Source organism: Hyla sarda, chromosome 8 (assembly GCF_029499605.1).
Source record: "Hyla sarda isolate aHylSar1 chromosome 8, aHylSar1.hap1, whole genome shotgun sequence".
Lineage (NCBI taxonomy): Eukaryota > Metazoa > Chordata > Amphibia > Anura > Hylidae > Hyla > Hyla sarda.
In genome coordinates this window covers 84603644-84624614 of record NC_079196.1, presented here as the reverse complement: position 1 = coordinate 84624614, position 20971 = coordinate 84603644, and the positions used below count along the sequence as shown (strand labels likewise).

The 20971-nt window shown below is 44.4% G+C and overlaps 1 protein-coding gene across 2 annotated transcripts in view; it reads right to left on the bottom strand.

Annotated features, from left to right (window-relative positions):
- Positions 1-20971, bottom strand: part of BARD1 (BRCA1 associated RING domain 1) — a 107049-nt gene that overhangs the window by 71773 nt on the left and 14305 nt on the right. For both annotated transcript variants that reach the window (XM_056534046.1, XM_056534047.1), the window contains exons 2-3: positions 16614-16670; positions 15422-15570 (exon numbers count right to left, since the gene is read on the bottom strand). In XM_056534046.1, the coding sequence (XP_056390021.1) occupies positions 15422-15570; positions 16614-16670 (206 nt within the window). The remainder of the gene's footprint in view (positions 1-15421; positions 15571-16613; positions 16671-20971) is intronic.

Here is a 20971-nt window from a genome sequence, read left to right as displayed (position 1 = left end):
TGACGTGATATGATGCGGGATCGCGGCGCGATCCCGCTTCATATCGCGGGAGCCGGCGCAGGACGTAAATATACGTCCTGCGTCGTTAAGGGGTTAAAGGGTGGAATTTTTTTTTTTTTTAATCAACTGGTGACAGAAAGTTACACAGATTTGTAAATGACTTCTATTAAGAAATCTTAATCCTTCCAGTACTTATTAGCTGCTGAATACTACAGAGGAAATTATTTTCTTTTTGGAACACAGAGCTCTCTGCTGACATCACGAGCACAGTACTCTCTACTGACACCTCTGTCCATTTTAAGAACTGTCCAGAGTAGGAGAAAATTCCCATAGCAAACATATGCTGCTCTGGACAGTTCCTAAAATGAACAGAGATGTCAGCAGAGAGCACTGTGCTCGTGATGTCAGCAGAGGGCATTGTGTTCCAAAAAGAAAATAATTTCCTCTGTAGTATTTAGCAGCTAATAAGTACTGGAAGGATTAAGATTTTTTAATAGAAGTCATTTACAAATCTGTTTAACTTTCTGGCATCAGTTCTTGACATACACCTCTGACAGAAGGCAGAAATGAATCCCGCGGTATAGACATACAGCGGAGTAAGCCGTCTATAAGCACCTTACACCTTAAATAGGGCACAATGGATATGCATTGTGTATGCACCAGGAGTTTATGTAATGTAAACAGAGCAGACACTTTTTGTTAAAGTACAGTGATCCCTCAACCTACAATGGCCTCAACATACAATAGTTTCAACATACAATGGGCTTTTCTGGACCATTGTAAGTTGAAACCAGACTCAACATACAATGTACAGACAGTCCAGATCTGTGAAATGTTTCAATGGTTGGAAGAAATGACCAATCAGAATGGGCATTCACTGGTAAATCACCTGTATTACTGAAGAGTATGCACTGACTGGTGTCTGGTAGCGCCCCATACAGTACAGGGAGGTATTACATGTTCTGTACACTTTACCTGTACCAGGGTTACCTGCTTCTTTGGACACCAGGTGAGGGCTGTCCGGGCATGCTGGGAGTTGTAGTTTTGCAACAGCTGGAGGCTTCCTGCTTCGGAAACTCTGACATAGACAGTGATTACAGCTCCCAGCAGATCTTTCTTACTTTTATATGTAAGGACTTGCTTTATCTATATTAGTTATCTATTTATTTTTCTTTAATTCTCACTTTTTTCCCATTTTTGGATGACATTTTGGTGGCTTCAGAACCAATTATCAGGTTTCCATGGTCTCAACATACAATGGTTTCAACATACAATGGTCGTCCCAGAACCAATTAATATTGTAACTTGAGGGACCACTGTATTATATTTGTTTTGAACAGATGATATTGCTATAGAAAAAAAGTTAAACATGCTCACTAAATAACAACAACAAAAAAACCTTGACAGGCTATTTACCATCCAATTATTAAGCTAACATTTTTCTCTCAATCATAGAAAAGACCTTTACACATAAGCCTTATGTTGATATATCTTCACACAAAGCAACATTTTTTATAGCAGCAATTGTCCATCAAAAAGAGATAAGGCATAATAATTACCTTCTAAGCATATTTTTATCCACAGCTTAATTACCTTCTTGTGAGCAAATGAAGTGTAACAAAAGGTATTGCCAATCCAGGCACTGCACATTTCTCTACTATAGTAATTATAATTGGAAACAGAAATAAAACAAACAAGAACCTTCAAGAAAGTTAAAATACAACACTTCTGAAAGATTTCCAATTTTTATTCTACTTGTGAACTGATTAGTTACTGATCACAAGTCCGTTCATAACATCTTTTATTGTGACACAGCAGTGTCACATGACATGACCATTATTAATATGCACATTTACTGCCAGAGGGAGAGGGGGATAAACCTTGGCAAGACAACTCCAATATTAATAATCTTTTGTAGGATGAGTAGTGCCAAAGTCAAAACATGCGCTATCCTTGTTTTCCAGTAAGGTTACCTCTACACACATTGGAGGGGAATTCATCAAGAGTGGTGTAGGTGAACGTTTTTTTACCCCATTCATTTGTGTGGTGATCTCCCCCCTCCCCTCCTGTCAAGATCACACCCTATCGGTCCAGCCAAGACGCTAGAAAGAGTGTGATGGTGCAAGGTTAAAGCCATCAGACCTAGGTATCCAATACTAGTCCCAGCAAGTCACCAAATTAACCCTTTGATGAATGTGTTTCACAGTGCTTCCTTCAGAAAGGTGAGCTCATACAGTCATGGCAGTAAATGTTGGGACCCCTGACATTTTTCTAGAAAATGAATTATTTCTCACAGAAAAGGATTGCAGTAACACGGTTTATTCCCTTTGTGTGTATTGGAACTAAACCGAAAAAAGGGAGGAAAAAAAGTAAATTGGACATAATGTCACACCAAACTCCAAAAATGGGCTGAACAAAATTATTGGCACCCTTAACTTAATATTTGGTTGCACACCCTTTGGAAAAAATAACAGTGGCTTCCTATAACCATCAATAAGCTTCTTACACCTCTCAGCCGGAATGTTGGACCACTCTTCCTTAGCAAACTGCTCCAGGTCTCTTATTGGAAGGGTACCTTTTTCCAACAGCAATTTTAAGATCTCTCCACAGGTGTTCAATGGGATTTAGATCTGGACTCATTGCTGGCCACTTAAGAACTCTCCAGTGCTTTGTTGCCATCCATTTCTGGGTGCTTTTGTGACATATGTTTGGGGTCATTGTCCTGCTGGAAGACCCAAGATCTTGGATGCAAACCCAGCTTTCTGACAATGGGCTGTACAGTGTGACCCAAAATCCGTTGGTAATCATCAGATTTCATGATGCCTTGCACACATTCAAGGCACCCAGTGCCAGAGACAGCAAAACATCCCCAAAACATCATTGAACCTCCACCATATTTCACTGTAGGCACTGTGTTCTTTTCTAGTAGGCTTCATTTCATTTTCGGTAAATAGTAGAATGATGTGCTTTACCAAAAAGCTCTATCTTGGTCTCATTTTGTCCACAAGACTGTTTCCCAGAAGGATTTCGGCTTACTCAAGTTCATTTTGCCATAATGTAGTCTTGCTTTTTAATGTCTCTGTGTCAGCAGTGGGGTCCTCCTGCAAAAGCATTTCATTTCATTCAATGTTGACGGATAGTTCATGCTGACACTGATGCTCCCTGAGCCTGCAGGACAGCTTGAATATCTTTGGAACTTGTTTGGGGCTGCTTATCCTGCATTGACACCTTTCATCAATTTTTCTCTTCCATCCCTGTCCAGGGAGATTAGCTACAATGCCATGGGTTGCAAACTTCTTGATAATGTTGGCACTGTGGACAAAGGCAAATCTAGATCTCTGGAGATTGTTGATATTTTCCAAAATTATGTCTCCCAAGTCCTCAGACGGTTCTCTTCTCTTTCTGTTGTTCATGCTTAGTGTGGCACACACAGACACACAATGCAAAGACTAAGTGAACTCTCCTTTTTATCTGCTTTCAGGTGTGATTTTTATATTGCCCACACCTGTTATTTGCCCCAGGTGAGTTTAAAGGAGCATCAAATGAAACAATCTTACTTTTCCACAATTTTGAAATGGTGCCAATAAATTTGTCCAGACCATTTTTGGAGTTTGGTGTGACATTATGTCCAATTTGGGTTTTTTTTTCCTCCTTTTTTGGTTTAGTTCCAATACACACAAAAGGAATAAACATGTGTATAACAAAACATGTGTAACTGCAATCATTTTCTATGAGAAATACTTAATTTTCTAGAAAAATTTCAGGGGTGCCAACATTTATGGCCATGACTGTACTAGTCTGGGACAAATCTACGATAATACCCTGCGGTCCCCAAAAAGGACATGACCTGTCTTTTTGGTCTTAGGAAGTGGCCAGCCCATAATAGACTCCATCTTACTGGGCTCAGGGCGTAGGGACCTTCCTCCTACTTTATGTCCCAGATACTGCACTTCTGTCATGCCAACTTGACACTTTTCTGGTAAGCCCTGCCTCAGCTATTGGCATTACCACCTTGTTCAGGTGAATCAGGTGCTCCTCCCAGGTCTTGCTGAATATGGCAATATCATCTAAGTATGCCACTGAGTATTCCCTGTGGCCCTCTAGCAGCTGATCAACCAGTTGTTAGAAAGTGTCTGGGGCATTTTTCATCCCATAAGGCATGACACAGCACTCAAACAACCCAAAGGGAGTGATAAAGGCAGACCGCTCCTGGGCCTCTGGGGTCATAGGGATCTGCCAAGACCCTCGGCTCAAATCCATGATAGTCACATATTGGGAACCTGCTAGCAGATCAAGCAGTTCACCTATTATGGGCACAGGGTAAGCATCAGAGGTAGTCCCTGCATTTAACCTTTGGTAATCCACACAGAATCTGGTGGATTTATCTTTTTTTGGGCACCAGAACTACTGGGGAGGCCCAGGGGCTTTCCGACTTCTTAATTACCCCTAGCTCTAACATGTCCTCGATCTCCTTCTGTATGTGGGCCTTTACCTCTGGGGATAATGGTAGGCTACCTGTCTTAGCAGTGGCTGATCCCCCATATCAACATGGTGGGTGGCTAGAGTAGGTCGCCCTGGCTTCCCAGTAAAAGGTGGCACTGAAGGGGTCTAGTACCTGATTTGGCTGCCTCTTTCTTTAATCTGAGAGCTGTGGATGGATATCCACATCCTGAAGGCATCCCTGGCTCTTAGCTTCCTCCACTAGGTCCAGTAAGGGATCACTACCCAGCCCTTCCTCTGGTGCACTGAATACACCGAGTACCACCTCCTCAGGGTCATAGTATGCCTTTAGCATATTAATGTGGTACTATCTCTGCCTCTGACCTTTATCATCAAGGGCTGCTACATATGTGGTGGGTTCTACGCACTGTAAAAAGGGACCCTCCCAGGCAGCCTGCAACTTACTCTGCCTGATGGTGTTCAGAAACATTACCTTCTGTCCCACTTCATAGAAATGGTCCCTTGCATTGCATCATACCAGTACTTCTGCCTGGACTGTGCTGCTATGAGGTTGTCATGAAACAGCCCAGTCAATGCCTGCATCCTGTCCCTGAATCTCAACATACTGTACAGCAAAAGTCTCAGGGGCATGTAGCCACCCTTCCCATTCCCCCCTAACTAAATCTTGGGGTCCCAGCACTTTGCGACCATACAATAATTCAAAGGGCGAGAAACCTGTAGACTCTTGGGGTACCTCCCTGTAAGTGAATAACTAAGTAAATACTTTTCCCAGTCTCTGCCCTCTGATTCTACAAAGATTTTTAGCATTTGTTTCAAGGTCCCATTAAACCTCTTGCAGAGACCATTTGTTTGGGGTGGTATGGGCTTGCTACCAAGCGCTGTACATTCACCTTCTTAGGGTGCATTCACAACATGTTTTTGCAATACAGTTCCCGTATACATTGTCAAGTTGAAAACCGCATGGAACCGTATTGAAAATGGTATGCATTGACTCTCCATTAAAAACTGTATGACAAACTATGCATCGGTTGCATCCGTTTTGAGTCTTTTAGTGTTTTGTTCATTTATTTTCCCATACCCAATAAGGCTGCATTCGCACTTCGTTTTTACATAACGGGTGCTGGATCCGGCTGGGGGAGGGGCAAACCAGGCTCTCCCGTACCCCAGCCGGACCAGCGCTGAACTCCATTTACTTTAATGAGCTGACCGGAGTCAAACGGTGACTCCGGTTGGCTCATTTTTGACCCGTATGCGGTTTCCTGACCGGACCTAAAACCGTAGTATACTACGGTTTTAGGTCAGGTCCCAAAACCGTATACGGGTCAAAGATGAGCTGACCGGAGTCACCGTTTGAAAAACCGTATACTTTTTATTTATTTTTTACATGGGAGCCAATGGGAACAGTGGAGAACCGTATGTGCCTACGGTTCCATCCGGTTTGCACAATATGGTTTTTGACTTTGCACAGTTTTTTCATCAAACAAACAATCATAATGAGTGAAAAGTTAAAAACAACGTATACTTTTTTTTTCTTAAAAAAAACTGATTCAACCGGACATCCTTTTTCAAACCGTATACGGTTTTTAACCGTATATGGGGTAAAATTTGTGCACAAGTTTTGAAACAGTTTAGTACAGTTTTGAGGGATCAGTTTTTCATCAAAAACCTGATACGGGAACTCTATTGCAAAAGCGTGGTGTGAATGCACCCTTACAGAGACTTTGCATGAGATTGGACATGAATTGTGTGCCCTGATCAGTGAGCATTTCCCTGGGGAACCCCACCCTGCAGAATATACTGATCAGTGCATCTTCCTGGACGGAGGATAAGGCAACAGCCTCAGGGTACCTGGTTGCATAATCCACTACAGCAAGAATAAATTGTTTCCCTGCACTGCTGGGTGTAGCTAGAGGCACCACAATATCCACTGCCACTCATTCAAAAGATACAGATATGACTGGTAGGGGCACTATGGGACCACGAGTAACATCCCCAGACTTACCCACCCTCTGGCAGACACGGCAGGATATACAGTAATTTGCAACAGCAGTACCCATACCTGGCCAGTAAAAATTGTGTGCCAACCTGGACTTTGTCTTGGCCACTCCCAAATGTCCTGCCAGGGGGTCTCATGGGCCAACCTCAGCAGCTCTTTCCTGTACTGCCTAGGAACTACTAACTGCCTGTCTCTCTCCTGGAGCCCTAGCATGCCTTTGAAAAGGGACTCACAGTAAAATATATTGTTTTCCCAATATACCCAATGCCCATCTGTGTCAACACCTGGCTGTTCAGCATGTTTTTTTTTTTTTCAGTCCTTCAAGGGAAGGATCACTGCACAGAGCTTCCCGGAAATGCTCATTGCCCTCCTCCCATCTTGTGGCATCGGGAAGCACATTTCACTTAGGTGAACTAGCAGCTCCACCTTCCTCTGCTTTGGCTTGCAAGTCACACAGCTTGCCCCTTTTATCACCATCCTCTCTTCTTTTTACAGCTGCAGCCCTGGCAGCTGCTAACGTGTTACCACTGCCACCATTGGTATGCCTCCCTGGGGTTTACCTTCCTCCCCCCTCAATCCCAGACATAATGTTACAGGCGTTATACACAGGCCAATCACTCCTTCCCTCCTCCTCCTCATCAGCCATCTTAGGCTCACAGGATTGGGACGTATCACTCACTGCTGATCCCCCATCCTTCTATGTCACCAGGGGCACACCAAACACTTCCGCTAGCCCATCTCCACTAGGTTTTGGCATTGGCAATTCATTGTCATCGCATTTTACAATACACCACATTTCACTTTTGGAAAACATCACTGGTTCAGTCACAGGTAAACATTTATCAATCCCCTGCACTCCCTCCCAGTCATCACATTTCACAATGTCTCCAAAAGTCTCGCACAGTACCTCAGAACAAACCGAGCTCTCTCCTAGCCCATCTGGTGTGCAGGTAGTGTCCTCCAGAGCATAATGACAGAGCATCCGACCCAAATCATTCCCCAGCAGAACATTACCAGGGATGTCCTCAGAGACCCCCACCTCCCGCAAATCTTTGCCAGTACCCCAATCCAGGTACACACGGGCCATGGGCACAGCAGGCCGCACACCTCCAATTCCTTTTAAAGCAATGGTTCTTCCAGGGATGATGTGCTCTGTATCCACCACTTCAGGCCACGCCAAGGTAAATGAGGCTCCAGAATCTAAACCCACTGTCACCCGGTCACCCACAGTTACACTCTGCAGGTTATTTCCTCTTTTCTCCACTGCTCTGGACACCAGAAGAACGGCTGTGTGTCCTCCAGCTGCCGGTGGAGAATTCTTCTTGTTGGGGAAAGTGGCACTCAGTTGCCCAATCATATTGCATCTGTAACATCAGCAGGTGTCCCCCTGACCCAATGTGTCTCATGTTGCTTTTGGTGATGATGGCAAGAATTTCCCGTCTGGCCTGGTGGTGCTTTGTGGTTGAGTGGCTCCCCTCCAGGTACTTGCTCCAGCTTGTCCAGATCCACACTTTGCTGTTGGTGCCTGGTTATTAGCAAAGTCATCTCCTAGTTCTGCTGCCATCTTGGGCTTGCAGTCCAAAATCCACTCTCTGGCTTCAAAGCTCCTTTTTTGGAGAAGCTGATCCAGGACCATCAATTCCTCCAGGGCCTCATAAGCAGTGACTTGTAGGCCCCCAGTCCATTGCCTGAATGCAGTCCTTAGCTGACCTGCATGTTCAGTGCAGCTTTCTGTGGCGCTTTGTTGCAAAGTCCAAAACTTTTTCAGATAAGCCTCTGGAGTCAGATTAAAACTTTTTAGCAGGGCAGATTTTATTGCCTCATAGTCTTGGTCACTTTCAGAGGAAATAGACGCAAACACATGCAGAGCTTTCCCTCGCAGCCTTGGGGTTAGATACTGCCCCCACTGTTCCTTAGGTAGATGGAACTGCCGGCAAACATTTTCAAATCCTCTCATGAACACATCCAGATCACCATCTTTATCCAACATGAGGAAAGGTTTCAAGCGAGGTTTGTGGTCGTCTTGATCATGGACATCACTCCGTGCAGATAAAGCATCCCCTCTCAGCCTCAGAACCTCCAAGTCATGCCTCCGCTCGGCCTCTCTTTCTGCTGCCTCTCTCTGTGGCTCGTGCCTCTCCCTCTGCGGCTCGTGCCTATGGTTCTCTCTCTGCACTTTGGTACTGGAGAAGCAATGGGAGTTTCATATTAGCATCCACATTCCCAAGGTGTTGTAAGGCAGTCCCCATATAAGTCCAAGGCCTCATGTGGAGTACTGTCCTGATGGGGAGTAATGTTGCTGTGTTCCCAAGGAGATGTCAGTCCTTGGATGGTAGTTCCAGCTGTAGGACTTTGTCATGTCACTCAGCTCGGCTGCACGGGCATCAAACTCCACAAGATAAGCAATAAGTTGTTCTTGTTCTTTCCCTCAGTAGGGATCTCCTTTTGTTGGCACATTAGCTCCAGTGCAGTCTTGGACTGCTTGCGAAATGCCTCCATATTTCCGAGATGAAACAGAGTAGGTAACACAGGAGATGGGGAGGGCAGAAATGTCTTGCACTCTTTTGTATGTCTTTTAAACCAGCACTGCGCTCTGTCTTTGGAATTTACACACAAGGTAGGAGATTTATCAAAACCTGTCTAGAGGAAAGTTGCTGAGTTGCCCATAGCAACCAGATTGCTTTTTTCATTTTAAAAAAGCTCTGTAAAATGAAAGAATCGATCTGATTGGTTGCTATGGGCAACTGGACAACTTTTCCTCTGCACAGGTTTTGATAAATCTCCCCCAAGATGTATGCAATTTCTTTTAGTGCTAAGATTTCCTTACAGGTAAAACCCAGCAACCACAAAAAATCTCTAAATATATATATCCCACCGCTGCCACTAGTTGTCACAATCACACCCTATCGCTCTTGCCAAGACGCTAGAGTGTAATGGTGCAAGGGACCAGACCTCTGGCTATCCACTACTAGTCCCAGCAAGTCACCAAATGAACCCTTTGATAAACGTGTTTCACCAGAGCCTCCTTCAGAAAAGTGAGCTCATATATTTAGAGATCAAAGACCAGAGCTGATTAATTAAACATTTCATCTGGGGGGAAAAAAAAGGGATCACACTGGTACGCTACATATAAAATAAACAAATGACATACAGGTACAAAATATTTATAAAAAAAAAAAAAAAAGTCCAGCAAGACAAGTTCAGAAAACAAAAATGAGGTCCTTACAGCATGATGGCATAACAGTCTTGGTGATTGAGTCACCAACTGTTTGTTAGGGTCTTGTACAGCTTTTGCCACAGGCTTGAACAAAGGTTTGTGTACAGCATGTAAGTTTTATAGCTGCTTTTCTGGAGGGAAAACTCAATTTCCCCCTCCCCTCTGACCATACCAAGTGGGGGCCTCTCTCTTCCAGGTCCCTTATCTCAGTTTGATTTTATGATGGGACCAGAGTGCCTGACTTAAAAGGAGGGATAATACAAAACAGACAGACCCCCCCCCCCCCCCCCCCAAAAAAAAATAAACTGGAATACACAAACACAATGGATACATAGTTTGCGTAAACCTTCAACCAGGTCTTGGATTTATATATTATACACAAATACAGGCCCTGGGCCTGACACCTCCCCTTCACACTTTGTGCTCCTGAGGAAAAATAAATTAATAAAAATAAAATACATGCTGCAGGGCATGTGACAAATCTGGTGCTGACCTCATTTCTTACTTCAGAATTCCACTTTGTATGGTACTCGTGGAACAAAATCTGGTTAACTTTCTTTGGTTAAGTGATCTGCTGGTACACTACAGGTCTCGGAACAGAAGGAGCGCCATTGGTCTTTTGGAGACAGAATTTTGCTGAAATTGAAGTTGGGGGCCATGTGCATTTTCAAACCTCCCACGATACCAGAACAGCAGAAACCAAATGTGACACCATTTTGAAAACTAGAGCACTCCAGGGTTACAGTGAGTACTTACACCTCACAGGTTTTTTTGAACAGTGGGCCCAAAAAGTGAAAAATTTGATTTTTAACACTAAAATGATGGTATTAACCAAAAATCTTTTAGTTTCACAAGTAGCAAGAGAAAAAAAGCTCCACTAAATTTGTAGCTCAATTTCTCCAGAATAAGAATATACCTCATATATGGAGGTATAGCACTATGCAGGTGCAAAACAGGGCTTAGAAGTGAGACAGCACCGATGAGATTTGAGGTCTAAAGTGGTGATTTGCACTACAATGGTTGAGTTTCGGACACAAAATTAAAAAAAAAACAGGGAGTGACCACAATTTTGAAACTATACCCCTCAAGGAAGGTAACAAGGAGTACAGTGAGTACTTACACCTCACAGGTTTTTTGAACAGTGGCCCGTAAATTGAAAAATTAGATTTTTTATTTTTTTTTCACAAAAATGCTGGGGTTACCCAATTTTTTACATATGGGGTAACGTGCTGGGCAGGAGCACAACAAGGATCAGACATCATAGAGGTAAGTCTGCAATTGAGGCCTATGGCATATCAGTAGCTGACGGTTACATACATTCAGAGGAAAATACAAAAATGTGACCCACATGTGACACCATTACAGAAAGTACCCACCATGAGGAATGGGTATAGAGGTAAAGAGGACATAAATTTATTTTCCAGGAATGGATGAAGGGTAGCTTTTGAAAATTGCAATTGTCAACCTATGCTCTGCTTCATCTTTCTGGGAACAACTAACATGTGACTCCGAATTGTCACCTGGAAATACGACAGAGCTCATGAGCGAGAACTCTTCGCATTTGAGGCCGATGTTACATACATTCAGAGGAAAATGCCAGAAAGGAACACCCACATGTGAGCCTATTACAAACAGTACACCCCCTAGGGAAGGTGTCTTAGGGGTCAAGTGGAGATTTGGAACAGACGGTTGTTCCCTAAATTAAATTTTCCAGGAATGGATGAAGTGTACTATGGGGGGGATGAAAATTGCAATTTTAATACTGATATGCCAATTATATTCCCAGAATGATGACCCAGAGTATAGCCGAAATAGTGATGGGCAATATACCGGTTCATACCGAATACTGTTTTTCTTTTGCTGTACGATATAAATTTTTCCCATACTGCAATACTGGTCGGGCCCCTCCCCCCCCTTCGAATGAAAGAACTATCAGCCGCAGCAGCTGTCCCCACATCGGGGAACTAATCATAAGTGACCTACAGGCGCTGCTTTGCTTCTCTAACCTGCCCCCCCCCCCAATTAATTATCAGCCGCTGCGCTGTCCCCCACATCGGGGAACTAATCATATGTGACCCGCCAGTGCTTTAAATGAATTAGTTGCGTGCCGCAGCGCTGGAAATTATTAATAAAGGAAATCTGTACTGTGCCCCAGCTGCAAAAATAAACAAAATAAACTTTGACTCCCCTTCCTACGTTCCCCAGCTGCTCCGTATCGGCCCCACGCTGCTTCCTAGGGACAGGAACATCACAGAGCCGTCAGCGTATCACTGGCCGCAGCGATGTCCCGCCTCGGCCGGTGATAGGCTGAGCGCACTGTCATGTAAGGAGCCGGACGGCTCCTTACATCATGACAGTGCACTCAGCCTATCACCGGCCGAGGCGGGACATCACTGCAGCCAGTGATAGGCTGAGCGCCATCCCCAGGAAGCAGCATGAAGATCGCAGCGGAGAACCGTGAGGCCGATACCGGAGCAACGGGGAAACATAGGAAGGTGATCCAAAGTTTAGTTTATTTTTGCAGCCCGGGCACAGTACAGATGTCCTTTATTAATCTATTAATCATTTCCAGCACCGCGGCACGCAACTAATTAATTTAAAGCGCCGGCGGGTCAAATATGATTAGTTCGATACGGGGGACAGCGCAGCGGCTGATAATTCATTGGTGGGGGTTTGAGAAGCAGAGCAGCACACACGGGTCACGGGGGGGGGGGGGGGGGGGGGGTGGTTTTTGGAGAATACTGTAAAATACAGTGGAACTGCCATAACTTCCAAAAAATACCGTGATATGGATTTTTGGTCATACCGCCCAGCTCTAAGCCGAAAGTAAAAATGATGCCCGCCCCAAACTCTATGCCCTGAATCATCATTCTGGGAATGTGATGTGTGTGGCGTCCCTAACCTGTTACCTCAAATGCGCACCACGCTCAGGTGGGGAGAGAGCGCTGCACATTTGAGGCAACTGCAAACCCTCGATGCTGTTTATTCTCTGTCCCATGAACCCTTTTTTTGGGGGGGGGAAATATCAGGGGTATTGGAGAAGATTTTTTTTTTTTTTTGTATTTTTCGGGGGGGGGGGGGGGGGGGGGTTCTTCCAAATTTTAAAACCAATGTACTCTGGAATGGAACATTGGGGTATAATTCTGAGGAATTAAAATCAGAGAAGAGGATTAAAAATGTAGTGCTCCATGGAAGTGAGATACTCCCTGAAGCAATCCTTAATGCAGAGGCCCGGATGATCGGGGCAAGTGTCACACTGAGTTGGTGGTGTCCTTCTGAAAAAAATAAAATAAAAACACTTAACCTCGAAAAAATTAACCCGCCTGAACCCCCCAAAAAAATATAAAAAATGCTGATCAGTGATAAATCAATGACAGCAGTGAGGCAGGCCACACACAGAGGTACGGTCCGTCCACACAGCACAGGCCTGTTACTGGTGGCACGGACCGCCTATAGGTGCAAAAAATAAAGCCGCTATAACCCGAAAAAGTGCCTGCACCACAAAAAAAAAAAAAAAAAACACTGATTAGTACTACGGAACTGATCAGCGGCGGGTGAGCTTTAGCTTCCGGTGGAGGACCGCTCTTTTATAGCTAAGATTCTCAGGATCCCCCTCAGCACTCTGCCGGGATGCCTGCTGAATGGCGGGGAACGGAATTGCAGCACATCGACGGTCTGAATTGACCGGCAATTGCCTATATGGGGGGACCTCAGAACCCCCCTGGGCGATATGCCAGGATGCCTGCTGAAAGATATCAGCAGGCATCCTGATCCGGTCCCCACTCGGCGAGCGGCCGGAAGAACACAGGGCGTACCCATACGCCCTGAGCCCTTAAGGACTCGGAAACGGGGGGCGTATGGATACGCCCTGCGTCCTTAACTCCTTAAGGACCAGGCCCATTTTGGCTTAAGGACAAGACCAATTTTATTGTTGCATTTCCGTTTTTTCCTCCTCTCGTTCTAAAAATCATAACTCTCTTATATTTCCATCCACAGACCCACGTAAGGGCTTGTTTTTTGCGTCGCCAATTGTACTTTGCAATTACATCACTTATTTTACCATAAAATGTACGCCGCAACCAAACAAATATTTTTGTGGGAAAATTGAAAAGAAAACCGCAATTTAGCAATTATGGAAGTTTTTTTTTTTCATGCTGTACCCTTTCCGGTAAAAATGACATGTTTTCTTTATTCTGTGGGTCAATACGATTAAAATGATACCCATGTTATATGCTTTTCTATAATTGTACTGCTTAAAAAAAAAAATTCAAACCATTTTAACAAAATTAGCATGTTTGAAATTGCCCTATTTTGACCACCTATAGCTTTCTCATTTTTCCGTATATGGGGCGATATGAGGGCTTAAATTTTTTGCGCCATGATCTGTAGTTTTTATCAGTACCACTTTTGCTTAGGTTTTACTTTTTATACATTTTTTATACATTTGTTTTGGAATAAAATGTGACAAAAAAAGCAGCAATTCGGGACCCTTTTGTTATTTTTTTTATCATTTACGCTGTTCACCGTACGGGATAATTAACAATATATTTTAATAGTTCAGACTTTTACACATGCGGCAATACCAAATATGTGTATTAATTATATTTTTTTACGCTTTTTGGGGGGTAAAATGGGAAAAATGGACGTTTAAGTTTTTTATTGGGGGAGGGGATTTTTCAAATTTTTTTACATTTTTTTTCTTTAACACTTTTTATGTCCCCATAAGGGACTATTCATAGCAATCATTTGATTGCTAATACTGTTCAGTGCCATGTATAATGACATAGCACTGATCAATATTATCGGTGATCTTCTGCTCTGGTCTGCTTGATCTCAGACCAGAGAAGAAGACTCTGTGAGACAGCCGGAGCCAGGTGAGGGGACCTCCGGCCGCCATGCTGGATGATCGGATAGCCGCGGCAGCGCTGGGGGCAATCCGATCATCCATTCAAAGTACCGCACTGCCGCAGGTGCCGTGATCTGTATTGATCACTGTATCTGAGGGGGTTAATGGCGGACAGCCACGCGATTGCGGATGTCCGCCATTACCAGCGGGTCCCTGGGTGCTGATAGCAGTCGGGACCTGCCGCGCATGACGCGAGCACCGCTCTGGTGCTCGCGATTATGGCGGTGCGTAAGTGTACGTCATGGTGCGTTAAGTACCACGTCACCATGACGTACATTTCTGTCCATTGTCGTTAAGGGGTTAAAAAAAAAATATATATATATATATATATATATATATATATATATATATATATATATATACACACACACACACACGTTTTCTATGTTTTATTTGTGTTTTACAAAGCTGCCACTAGGTGTCTCCCTACTTGTTCAGAGCAAATTTCCACCCGTCTCTTGCACAGACTTTTGACTCCTGCTGGCCTGGCAGAAGTCCAAAATCAGGAAATGCAGTCTGGAGTTCTGGGGGAAGAGGGTTGCAGCCTTAGCCAATCATAACTCATCTCACACTGAACTGCTCTGGGATGTGTGTAGCAGAGTGAGGGAGGAAGTTCTTCCCTGTATGGCTTCAGATGATGTCACGCCTGCTGGGGAACGCCCCTTCGCAGTCTGTGAATCTGACTGAAACTGAGCAGAAAATACAGAGCAATATCAATGTAGAAAACTAAAAAATAACAACAATAAAGGCAGGGGGTGGTTTATAATGAACTGGGGCAGTGAACTGGGAGGATTATTAAATTTAACAAGATCATGACATTACTCTTTAACAGATCACTTACCATCATTCTTTCCTCCATCGATTAAGGTATGCAGTTTACTACACAGCTGAATCATATTGTCAAGCTGCCGGTTGATCTGTACATCCTTCACCCACGCTGGTGTGTGGCATACAGGACATTCACTACCCACACTCTCACCTACACATGTCCTAGATATGAAAGGAAAAAAAGTTATATAGCAACAGGGCTAAATGTGAAAAGAACTTCACCTGCCCGTCACCCAGAACTGTATGTCCCGGGCATGGGGTGAAAGGATTTCCACATCCCTGATGTAATTGAGCCTGAAAGATCTCCTTCAGAGGGAAGCCCGCTGGATCTCCAGACTGAAAACCACCGGCCCCGCAGGGATTGGTGAACGGAATAAACTTAAAAAAGAAATCCAGTGGAAGACAACTTATCCCCTATCTGCAGGATAGAGGATAAGTGTCTGATCACGGAGGATCCGAACGCAGGGATCCCCGCAATCTCCCGTAGGGGGCCCCGGCTCAGCGCCAGCTCTGCTTCAATAGGTTGACTGTCACACCCAGCACAGACATGTTTTGAAACATGCCCCCTACATTCTTTCTATGGGAGAACCAGACACACATAGTTTGCGTGTCTCTGTCTCTCCTATAGAAATTAATAGAGGAGGCGTGTTTCGACCAGCGTCAGTGCTGGGTGCGAAACGTCACTCCCGGAAGCAGAGCTGAGGCCGAACTGGGCCCCATAGTGGAGATTGCGGGCGGGGGGGCGGTATTGTGACACAAAGAAACAAGAAAATGCTTTTGTAAGAGGAGTATATACATATAGGTTTGTGTGTGATTTGCATATCTCCACTGCACAGAATGAGCCTGAATACAAAGCACGCAATGATACAGGAGACCTGGCTTCCTACTGATTTATGCTTGCTCTGGAATGACTTTTCATTCAGTTCTGCCTCCTCACGTGGGCTCATGACTCAGGTGAGCTGTAAGGCAGAAAATAAGGTTGCGCAAAAGAAAAAAAAAAAAAAGAAAAAAAGCCATAGATCAGTAGCGGGTCACTTGCTGAAAAATAATCAGTGCATATGCAAGGACTAGGCTTTATTTTTCTAATGTAAAAAGAACAGGGCATGATAAAAAAGTAAACCATTTTTGTTAGTCATACTCATCCATGATTTACATGTTTACGCTGAAAGACTAGGAATGTGGTATGTACTGTTTCTAATACTCACCTACAAAACACATGTTCACAGCCACCCAAACACACAGGCTCCTTTAATAACGACAAACTGTAAGAAAAAAGAATAAATAATGATGCATACATAGATCTACTATTCCAAGGGCATGAAATAAACACAACACACTGCTGGATAACAAAAGACATTGCATTAAAGCCACTCTCCACATCAGTGTTAGTAGAGCTCATTTGTGCTCTATTTCTATAATCGCTACAAAAGGAAGAAAACATATTCATTTGCCAATTTGCTGAGCTTCTTGACAACCTACTTGACAAAACACATCTGACACTCTGAGCTCATCGCCATCAATTTTCATTTGTCCATATTGTGCTTGGAGAGAATTTACTAAGAAAGCAGGTATAAAGGATGCAGACCCAATTACTGTCACGCATATGGCATTTTACTATTTCAGCACAAGAAAAGATAATTAGTTATAGAAATTCAATATGCAGAACTATACATGGACATTGATAGTAATAGCACACATTCTATTTCCTGCTTGCATGACCGAGAAAAATTCTGTTCGGTTTCCAGGCTGCAGCTACAGAAAGTGCCCAGGAGGTAGGCTTAGGGTTGGGCGGTATACCGGTTCATACCGAATACCGAAATTTTTGTGCTGCACGATATGAATTTTTCCCCATACCGCAATACCGGTTTGGCCCCTCCCCCTCGCAGGGATGTGGAAATTCTATCGCCCGACGCCCAGGACAAGTAGTTTTGGGTGCTGGGCAGGTGAATTGTTTATAGATTTAGCCCTGTATCGGGCTAGCAGGGACAGACCGACTTCCCCCTTATTTTTCTTTACTGCCGGTGGGAGGCGCAGGAGCGGATGCAAGTCTACACCTCACACCGGCACTCAGAGTGTATGGAGGGGCGACGGGGCCCCCAGCTGACCGCAGAGCCCGAGGTTGCACGTTCGCATTACATAATTGAACCACGCCTCCTTATCTAATCCTCCCGGAGGATGGAGGATGCAGCTACACATAACACAAGAAGACAGGGGGAGAGAAAGGATGTCCACAGCTCGGCACACAGCTCCTCCCCCGCACACAGCTCTATCCCTCCCCCTTCTTCACAGGACCTAATCCACCACTGGGAGGCTGCATATTTGCACGGGGAAAACACAGAGCAGGGAGGAGAGGGGAGGGGAGAGGACGTCCGGTGTGAGGGGAGATTTTTCAACCCATGTAACCTCACACCGGCCGGGACTACAGCTCTGATGTCCACTCATGGCCGGCTCAGGTGAGGAGGCAGACAATGCAGGCGACAGGAAGGGTGGTTGTATATGTAGGGTGTGAGTGTATGTGTGATGTGTGTATAATGTCTGTGTGTGATGTGTATAATGTCTGTGTGTATAATGTCTGTGTGTATGTAATGTATAATGTGTGTATGTAATGTATAATGTCTGTGTGTGTGTATGTAATGTATGATGTGTGTATGATGTCTGTCTATGTGTGATGTGTATGTAATGTATGATGATGTGTGTATGATGTCTGTGTGTGATGTGTATGTAATGTATAATGTCTGTGTGGGATGTGTATGTAATGTATGATGTGTGTATGATGTCTGTGTGTGATGTGTATGTAATGTATAATGTGTGTATGATGTCTGAGTGTGATGTGTATGTAATGTATGATGTCTGTCTATGTGTGATGTGTGTATGTATGTGATGTATGATGTGGGGAGCGGTGTATGTATGATGTGTGTGTATATGTAATATATGATGTGGAGGGGCCAGTGGCGGGTGTATGTATGTGTGCATATGTATGGTGTGAGTGTATATATGTGTATGATGCATCTGTGATGTGTGTATGTAATGTATGATGTGGGGGGGGGCACTGCCACCGCCACCAGTTGTGCCATCTAATTTTATTTATTTTTAGTGGTTTCCGGTCACCCGCACTAAATTGCACCCCCAGAATCCCGCCGCCTTCATACTCACCCGCCGACCAAGAGCCCCACGGATGCACGCAAACACGCCCCAACCAAAACTACAACTCCCAGCATGTTACGCAATAACCTTAACTGTAGAACTATACAGTGCAACATGCTGCAACACCCACACAACCATAGGCTGCATCAGTGCATGCTGGGTGTTGTAGTTATCTAACTAAATGCGGGGCCCCCAGCTGACCGCAGAGCCCGAGGTCGCACGTTCGCATTACATAATTGAACCACGCCCCCTTATCTAATCCTCCCGGAGGATGGAGGATGCAGCTACACATAACACAAGAAGACAGGGGGAGAGAAAGGATGTCCACAGCTCGGCACACAGCTCCTCCCCCGCACACAGCTCTATCCCTCCCCCTTCTTCACAGGACCTAATCCACCACGGGGAGGCTGCATATTTGCACGGGGAAAACACAGAGCAGGGGGAGAGGGGAGGGGAGAGGACGTCCGGTGTGAGGGGAGAATTTTCAACCCATGTAACCTCACACCGGCCGGGACTACAGCTCTGATGTCCACTCATGGCCGGCTCAGGTGAGGAGGCAGACAATGCAGGGTGGTTGTATATGTAGGGTGTGAGTGTATGTGTGATGTGTATAATGTCTGTGTGTATAATGTCTGTGTGTATGTAATGCATAATGTGTGTATAATGTCTGTGTGTGTGTATGTAATGTATAATGTCTGTGTGTGTGTGTATGTAATGTATGATGTGTGTATGATGTCTGTCTATGTGTGATGTGTATGTAATGTATAATGTGTGTATGATGTCTGTCTATGTGTGATGTGTATGTAATGTATGATGTGTGTATGATGTCTGTGTGTGATGTGTATGTAATGTTTAATGTCTGTGTGGGATGTGTATGTAATGTATGATGTGTGTATGATGTCTGTGTGTGATGTGTATGTAATGTATAATGTGTGTATGATGTCTGAGTGTGATGTGTATGTAATGTATCATGTGTGTATGATGTCTGTCTGTGATGTGTATGTAATGTATGATGTCTGTCTATGTGTGAATGTATGTGATGTATGATGTGGGGAGCGGTGTATGTATGATGTGTGTGTATATGTAATATATGATGTGGGGGGGCCAGTGGCGGGTGTATGATTGTGTGCATATGTATGGTGTGAGTGTATATATGTGTATGATGCATCTGTGATGTGTGTATGTAATGTATGATGTGGGGGGGGGGGGGGGCACTGCCACCGCCACCAGTTGTGCCATCTAAATTTTATTTATTTTTAGTGGTTTCCGGTCACCCGCACTAAATTGCACCCCCAGAATCCCGCCGCCTTCATACTCACCCGCCGACCAAGAGCCCCACGGATGCACGCAAACACGCCCCAACCAAAACTACAACTCCCAGCATGTTACGCAATAACCTTAACTGTAGAACTATACAGTGCAACATGCTGCAACACCCACACAACCATAGGCTGCATCAGTGCATGCTGGGTGTTGTAGTTATCTAGTAACTAAATGCAACTTCCAGCATTTTCTGACACAAAATGCACCACATAAACTGGAGAAGCAGAACAACCCCCAGTAACACACAAGTCCCTATGAAGACTGAAAAATAGTGATTAAAATATTTTAAAAAGTGCGTATATATGTGAATAAGCCCCTTTCCTAATAAAAGTTTCCTGCACTTGCCTCGGGTGTAAAAGGAGCTACAGCTCTCCCTCCGCTAATAGCCTGGCATGCTGCGATCACCGTGGCCGCTATTAAACCATTAGATAACAGCTGTCTAAGTTGACATCAGTGTCTAAAGGGATCTTATAACAATCCCTGGTGGTCTTGTGGGGGGGGGGGGGGGGGGATCAGACTATTTTGTTCGAAATTATTTTATCTACCAGGACAAGTGGATTTAATTGAGGGACAAGTAGATTGTGTTCAGCTTTAGTCCCTTGGACAAGTAGTTTTTTTTTTAATTTCCACACCCCTGCCCTCAGGAATGAATGAGTTATCAGCCCAGCGCTGCCCTCCTCGTCCTCCTGTTTGTTGCGGCCGCCGGCGCTAACACTCTATACTGTACGCTGTATCCCTATGACCGGGCTGCAAAAGATAAACAAAATAAACTTTAAATCACCTTCCCAGTCGGTCCAGACCAGCTTCCTGGGGAAGGGAATGTCGGACAGCCGTCAGCCTATCACCTACCACAGCGATGTTCTGCCTCGGCCGGTTGATAGGTTGAGCCCACTGTCATGTAAGAAGCCGGCTGGAAAACTTTTTTTTTTTTTTTTTAATCAACTGGTGCCAAAAAGTTAAACAGATTTGTAAATTACTTCTATTAAAAAATCTTAATCCTTCCAGTACTTATTAGCTGCTGAATACTACAGAGGAAATTATTTTCTTTTTGGAACACAGTGCTCTCTGCTGACATCTCTGTCCATTTTAGGCACTG